We start from the raw sequence: 7,656 nt of genomic DNA on the forward strand, positions 1-7,656 counted from the left end.
CATAATAGGGCACTTCTTCATGCAAAGTCACGTCCAAAGTAACATGCACCTTCTGGGTAAGTGGATGATAGCACTTATAACCCTTATGAGTAGAAAAATAACCGATAAAGACACATCGTAGAGCACAAAGATCAAGTTAACTCCGTTGATGAAAGTAGACATGAACATAGGTAACACACCCAAAAACTTTAAAAGGCAACTTGGAGTCTAAGACAGGGGAAACATGGTCACCAAACACATCATGTGGAGTCTTGAAATCAAGAACCCGGCTAGGAGTTCAATTAATCAAATAGGCAGTAGATAAAACAGCATACCCCCAAAAAAGATGGGGAACAGACATATCCTACATAAAGAAGTGGGCAACTTCAAGTAACTGACGATTCTTGCATTCAGACACACCATTCTGCTAAGGAGTAAATGGGGTTGTATCCTAGCTTAATTAAGATATTTATTTCCTAATTTATTAGGATTATATTTCTTTCTTTTTGTACAAATATTGTGTAATTAGGATTTTATCTTGTTTCCTAGTTTGACCCTACTAAGGTTACATGCATCCTTATACTATAAACACCTTCTTTTGAAGAATGAAATGCAACTTGAAAAATATTCTACCCATATTGTTTGACATGGTATCAAAGTGAGTTGATTGACTGGGTTTGAATTGGGCCTTTACCCTAACCCAATATGTGGTGTTCATATTGAATGTTTACCCCTGCCTCTTACCCAATACGTAGTGCTCACGTGCTGGGCTTGATTGATTGATTGACTCCGATGTGGACTTGGCTCCACTTGTGGCCCACTATATGGTGGTCCCATATGAGGGGGCGTGTTGAAGAATATGAGTCCCACATCAAAAACTTGACTAAATAAAATACAAAATATAATAAATGGTTCTACTACTAATAATACTGAGGCCTTTTGTGATAAAGCCCTACACATATTGAGCTTTGTAGGTGGTTAAGTTAGGGACAATATTGATGTTGTTAGTAGTGAGTCGTTGGCCCGTCTCTCTGAAATTTAACAAAACCAACATATTTCTATTGTTTAATAATAACACGAGGTAGGGTAATTTCATCTTTTTAGCTTCTTGGACACGAAGTAGGGTCTCTAACTTTTTCCCTATGATTAGACTATATCACTTTTAATCTTGGTGGATATTGTTAGGTGAATATCATCATTTTGTTTTATGATTGTTTGTTGAGTATTATGTGATGTTGGATGAATATTACTATCCATGTGATTAAATTTGAAATATTATTATTTTTGTTTGAATTATTATCATTTCGCAAAGATTAATAAATGTTTGAGCTGCATTACATATGAATCATAAATACAGTTGTGTTGGGTTTGTGTGTAGTTTAAGGTATATCTAAGGGGTGGGAGAAGGCTTTAGATATATCTGAGTAAGAAAAAAAGGTAAAATATATTCAAGTGACAGAAGCAGGACTTGAATATATTGAGGTGATAGGAGCAGGGCCTCTAATGAAAAGTGAAAGTTGAGAATTTCGTAAACAAAATAAACATGGGGTAAGGGACGGATTGTCACTAGTTTATATTTTATGATATTCAGAGCCACAGTGGTAAAATGCATAGTATGGGACATGCAAGTTTGATGCCTTAAAGATGAATTAGTGGGTTTAGAAGAGAGTGAGTTCATGACATCATCGCATATGCATAACACTTTTATCTTGTAATTGTTTAAAGCATGTCACTTTGATGAGCGGTGAAAACTGGCTTTGAGAGGGGGGAGAGGGAATGTTACAGTACTCTACTGGGCATTAAAATGCTCACACCCTAATAGATGTTCTAGGTTCCAATGAAAATCCTGAGGGAAGAAGAAGTTCCACCAGAGGACTAGTTCAGTGTCATTAGTCACTGTTTGTAAAATTATTAAGGAATAAATTGTTGGAATATGACTCTAGTGTGTGTAACTAACTTTGAGCTACTGCGACTCTGACTTTGTATTTATTAAATAAGTTTGTAATATTATTGGCTTTATTTCTATCATATCATAGTTATAGGAGATGGTTTATATAACTATGGTATGATTCATGCCTTAATTCGGAGATAATCCCTACTTTTGAATCGGGGCGTGACAGCAAGAGAGAGAGAGAGAGATGACATAGGAAGGAGAGAGAGCGTGATGAGAGAGAGAGAGAGAGAGAATGTAAAGCCTCACTTTTTTTGTTTTTAATAATAGGGGTGTTTTTTAATATATTTTTGGGTTTTGGTTTTTAAAATGGGCCTACCAAACAAGTTTTTCGAGCAAATCTGTTTTTGAGTTTATAAAATTGGATCCAAGTAGGATACCAAAAGGGCCATAAGTATTTTTCCGTGTTCATTATATTGGCAAGTACTAAAGTTGAAATTACATGCAAGTTAGCTAGACTTGATCTAACCCAACCTCTGGAGGCTTTTGTCCAAATTAATCAAAACTGGTATAATGTTGAATATGAGGGGCTGCCTGAGATTTGTTTTATGTGTGGAAAATATGGTCATAAAAGGGAGGCTTGTGATATGAAAGTTGTGAATTTGTGGAGAGTAATGCAGGGGTTTCTGATAATGAGGGAGTGGATCATATGGCCACTGACTCTGGCACTAAAGATGCTAAGGATATCTTGTGGAGAGTGGGTTAAGTGGTCCATGGATGATTGTTCAACCTAGAAGGAATGTCAAGGCTTCTTTTAGAGATGGTAATGGTAAGGGTTATAGTGCTCAAGCTAAGGGGTCCAGATTTGCTGCTCTTCAACAAGTGAATGATGATTTTAGGAGAGCTTAAGCTAGTAGTGATGTGGAGCCAATGCAAAATTATTCCAAACCAGCTAGTTCTTCTGCTCCTGTTATTGATTTTAGTCCCAAAGTTTGGACTAAATTGCAAAAGTCTAAGAATGTCTCAAGACCTGTTTTGAATGATATTTCTAACCATTCTGTTCACATCCAACGTAAGGGTGGTGAGAGTGGTAGGAAAATTGTTAGTGGAAATAAAACCCCCTTTGGAGGTATGACTATAAAAGAGAGATTTGAGACAAGGGGAGAAAAGGTTAATACCAAGGGTATTGTAAATGATCAGATTACTAGTTGGGTTAATGAGAATGATATATCCAAAGAGAAATAAGTTTATTTCTTTGGACATAAGTCACCCAACATACAGGAAGAGGAAGTGTCTGCGAAGGGTAGCTCTAATTCTGATGATGATGAGGAGCAACTTCTCTCCTCGATTCTTGGAAGCCAAAATAAAGTTGAACATATAGATTTGTCTAAAGGGCAATGAAATGTTGCTAAAGAGCAGTTGGCAGATGATACCTTCGACAATGTTGGAGGTATGCCTCTTGGTTGTTAAAGGGTAAAGCCCTCATGTTAAGTTTTTTGTTGTTAACTCATTCATTATGAATTTAGTTTGTTGGAATGTTAGAGGTGCTGCTAGCACAAAATTCAAAAATAATATGATGAAGTTGATTCGTACCCATCATATGGATATTTTATTTTTATGTGAGCCTAGAAATAGTGGTGAGAAGGCTTTGAATATTGCTACCTCTCAAGGGTTTGCTTGTGTTGAAATCGTTGATTCAGTTGGGTTTTCTGGTGGTCTTTGGTTGATGTGGGATGATAGCAGAGTGCATTTGGATATCATTGGGACTTCTGATCAGTCTATTACAGCCTGTGTGTCTTGGAAGGACCAATCTACTTGGTTGTTAACTGTGATTTATGCTAATTCTAGTGGGTTTAAAAGGGAGAAGCTTTGGGAGTATTTGGATTTTGTTGCTACCTGTCATCAATTGCCTTGGTTACTAGCTGGTGATTTCAATGAAATGCTAGGGGTTGATGATAAGTTGGGAGGTGCTTCTGTGAATAGGTTGAAAGGGTTTAAAAGGTGGTTTGATGATAATAATATGATGGACTTGGGTTTTTATGGGCCTAAGCTTACTTGGAGAAACAATAAAGTTTTTGAGAAGTTTGATCGTGCTATCTTTAACATGAAGTAGAGACACTTGTTTCCTGAGGGTCATGTTAGGCATTTGCCTCGTACCACTTCTGATCATAATCCTATCAAGGTTTCTTTGCAGTCTAATTTTTGTACTTCTCCCTCTCTTAGGCCTTTTAGATTCGAGGCAATATGGCTGAAGCATGAACACTTCAATGATTTAATTGCTGCTGTTTGGTGGAGTTCTAGCTCTACTATACATAAGACTTTGAATTTGATTGAACCTTTAAAAAATTGGAATTCTACTGTCTTTGGTCACTTAAGACAAAAGCATACTAGACTTTTGGCTCATCTTGATGGGATTCAGAGGGCTTTATGTCGGGGTCCTAATCTTTTCCTTAAGCAGCTAGAGATTTCTCTTATGGATGATTTTAATGAAGTCCTAGACCATGAAGCGTTGTTTTGGAAGCAGAAATCTATGATTAATTGGTTGCAAGGGGGTGACAGAAACACTAAATTTTTCCATCTCACTACTGTGATTAGAAGAAGAAGGAATAAAATCGAGCGGCTTAAAAATAGTAATGGCTTGCTTGTTAAGGAGGCTGCAAGCATCAAGGCTCTTGCAGTGGAGTATTTCTCGGGTCAGTTCAACCAAGTGTAGGTGGTTGTCCCTAACATGGTCCTCCCTAATTTGTTTCCTAGTATTAGCAATGATGATTTGGCTTTGTTGGGTAAGAATATTGAATTGGATGATGTTAAAGAGAGCCTTTTTAATATTGGAGGTCTTAAAGCACCTGGTATTGATGGTTTTCTAGCCTGTTTTTACCAAAGTCAATGGGATCATTGTGCTTTCGACATCTATGCTATGGTGATCAAAGCTTTTATTGAGTGCAAGGTTCCTGAGAAATTAAATTACACCGTTATTACTTTGGTGCCTAAAGTTACAAATCCTTAGACTATGGTTCAGTTCAGGCTAATTAGTCTTTGTTCAACTCTCTATAAAGTCATTTCCAAAATTATTGTTGCAAGGTTGAGACCTATCTTGCCTTGCCTCATTAGCCCCAACTAGGTTAGTTTCGTCCATGGTAGGCATATATCAAATAATATTCTTATTGCTCAGGAGCTTATGCATAAATTCAAGCTTTCTAAAGGAAGGAAGAGGTTTGTGGCTTGGAAGATTGATCTCTCTAAAGCTTATGACATACTTAATTGGAATTTTGTTGAGTGTGTTTTTACTGGAAGTGGGGCTTCCTACAATTGTTATTCAACTAATTATGCATTGTGCCTCCATGGTGAGGTACCAGATCTGCATTAATGGTGAGTTAACTGATTCTTTTATGCCTAAGAATGGTATTAGACAAGGTGATCCTCTCTCACCTTACCTCTTTGTCTTGTGTGTAGAAAAGTTATCTCACCTTATTTTTGACTTTGTTCAAAAATGGATTTGGAAACCTGTTAAATCCTCCCATAGTGGTCGAGCTGTTTCTCATCTGTTTTTTTCAGATGATCATATCCTTTTTACTGAAGCTAGCTTTAAACAAGCGCATGTTATGAAGAATTGTTTAGAGATTTTCTGTTAGGCTTCTGGGCAAGTTGTTAGCTATGATAAGTCTGCTATTTTATGTTATCCTAATACCCTAAGGCAATTGCTAAGGAGATTAGCTTTATATGTGGTTCTCCTATTGTTGCAAGTCATTATCTTAGTATGCCTCTTTTACATTCACGACCAAATTATACTACTTATAATGGGTTGATTGATCGAGTGACCAATCGTTTGGCTTCTTAGAAAAGCAAGTTGTTATCTATTGCTGGTAGGGCTACTCTTGTTCAAGCTGTGACCTTTTCCATTCCCATTTATGCTATGCAAACCGTTAAACTTCCTACTAGTGTTTGTGAGCATCTAGATCACTTGAATCATAATTTTTTTTGGGGAGGCAGGGAGGAGAAAAATAAAGTCCATCTTTGCCAATGAGATTTGGTATGTAGGCTTAAATGTAAGGGGGAAATGGGGTTCAAAAAAACTGCTGCAATGAACCAAGCGTTGTTATCTAAAATTGGGTAGAGGGTTTAGAATAAAGACAATGGTTTATGGGCTAAGATTTTTGAGGCTAAGTACTTAAAAGGTGCCTCTATTTTGGATTCTCCTAACTCTGCCAAGAAGTCTAGTTCTCACACTTGGAAAGGTATTGCTTATGGTGTGGAGTTGCTTTTGAAAGGTATGAGGTGGAGGATTGGTTTGGGTGATCAAGTAAAATTTTGGAAGGATAACTAGTGTAGTGACATACCCTTGCTGTATTAGGATGGTGTTTTGAATGTTTGTGATGCTAACTGCGTGGTCTCGAGCTTTTTTCTTCATAATTGGTGGGATATATCCAAGTTAAGAGAAGCTCTTTCAGAGGATTTAGTTCAACAAATTGTGAGTATTCCTGTGGGTGTTCATGGGTCTTTATTTGATACTCAAATTTGGCACGCTTATTCTAATGGTGTTTTCTCTGTTAAGACTGCTTATAAGTTGTTCTTTGCTGGTCCTTCTTGGCCTGAGTCTAGCTGAGCTTTCCTTTGGAAGTTGAAAATTCCTCCCAAGTTGCAAATCTTTTTTTGGCTTGCTTCCCAAAGTAAAATCTTTCCAATGAATATAGAGTTAGGCATCAGCTGGCTATTGATTCTTCTTGTGGGTTATGTGATTGGCCTGTGGAATCTGTGTTGCATATTTTCCGTGACTGTGAAAGGGCTCAAAGTGTTTGGCATGCTCTTTCTATTCCTAGATTTGCTCCCCATTTTTTTAAGCAGGATTTCATACCTTGGCTTAAAGTTAATCTGCTTTCTAAAGCTAAATGGGGTGGTGGTCTGCCTTGGTCAGTTGTGTTTGTTTTTACTTGTTGGTACTTGTGGAAATGGAGGAATATACATATTTTTCTCCCTCTTGATAAGTCCGTTGCTGACCCTATTAAGACTATCTTAATGGCTGTGAGAGAATGGGTAAGGCTTCTCAGGCGGGTGTTAAGATGAGTCCTAAAGCTCAACTTTTACTCAGTTGGGAGCCTCCTGGTTTAGGTATGTTTAAACTGAATGTGGATGATTCTAGGAGAACGGCCTCAGGTTATATTGGTGCTGGCGGAGTGATCTGTGGGGCTAATGGCAATTGGATCTGTCGTTTTCTGTGAATCTAGGCAAGGGGCAGATCCTTGAGGCTGAGTTTTGGGGCTTGTATTTTGGGCTGCATTTGGCTTGTGATAAAGGTATCTCTAATCTTCTTATTGAGATGGATGTTGCAGTTGTTGTTTCCCTTGTTCAGCAAGTTGGTACCTTGAGTTGTCATCATTTTGCTGCGTTAATTTAGAGCTGTTGTGTTCTTATGAGGCGTATTGGCAACTGTCACCTTGCTCATGTTTATAGAGAAATAAATGTTGTAGCTGATCATATGGCTAACTAAAGCTTTAACTTGGATTTATGGGGTTAGCTATTTGGATGAGGCCCATGCTTGGGTTAGCTCTTTTTTAGAGGATGATTTTTAAGGAGTTGTTAGGCCTCGCTTGATCTGTACTAGTTAGTAGTTGTTTCTTTTTGGGGTTTGTCCCCCCTATTTCATCAAAAAAAATTACATGCAAGTTTAAAGTGGTATCATTGTTACTTTTTTTTTTTTTTGGTGAGGAGAAATTCTATGATTGCATTCATAATTCAGCCAAAAAAGCCACTAACCATAAATGGTCAATACAAACTAGCCACAAAAGGGC

The 7,656-nt window shown here is 37.5% G+C and overlaps 1 protein-coding gene across 1 annotated transcript; it reads left to right on the forward strand.

Moving 5' to 3' along the window:
• The first annotated feature begins 2,800 nt into the window (after positions 1 to 2,800).
• Positions 2,801 to 4,583, forward strand: LOC103327111 (uncharacterized). The gene is made up of 4 exons (XM_008229402.2): positions 2,801 to 3,040; positions 3,152 to 3,264; positions 3,413 to 3,979; positions 4,094 to 4,583. Exons 1-4 carry the CDS (start codon positions 2,801 to 2,803, stop codon positions 4,581 to 4,583), a joined length of 1,410 nt encoding a protein of 469 aa, XP_008227624.2.
• Positions 4,584 to 7,656: the final 3,073 nt, after the last annotated feature.

This window comes from Prunus mume, linkage group LG1 (genome assembly GCF_029339155.1).
Source record: "Prunus mume cultivar Tortuosa linkage group LG1, ASM2933915v1, whole genome shotgun sequence".
Lineage (NCBI taxonomy): Eukaryota > Viridiplantae > Streptophyta > Magnoliopsida > Rosales > Rosaceae > Prunus > Prunus mume.

Excerpts from the sequence above, each read along its gene's own strand:
- LOC103327111 (XM_008229402.2), top strand. The coding sequence starts at position 2,801 with ATGCAAAATTATTCCAAACCAGCTAGTTCTTCTGCTCCTGTTATTGAT. Across the intron at positions 3,041-3,151 it reads TTGAGACAAGGGGAGAAAAG|GAAGAGGAAGTGTCTGCGAA; the intron begins GTTAATACCAAG and ends CCCAACATACAG. Across the intron at positions 3,265-3,412 it reads CATATAGATTTGTCTAAAGG|AGGTGCTGCTAGCACAAAAT; the intron begins GCAATGAAATGT and ends TTGGAATGTTAG.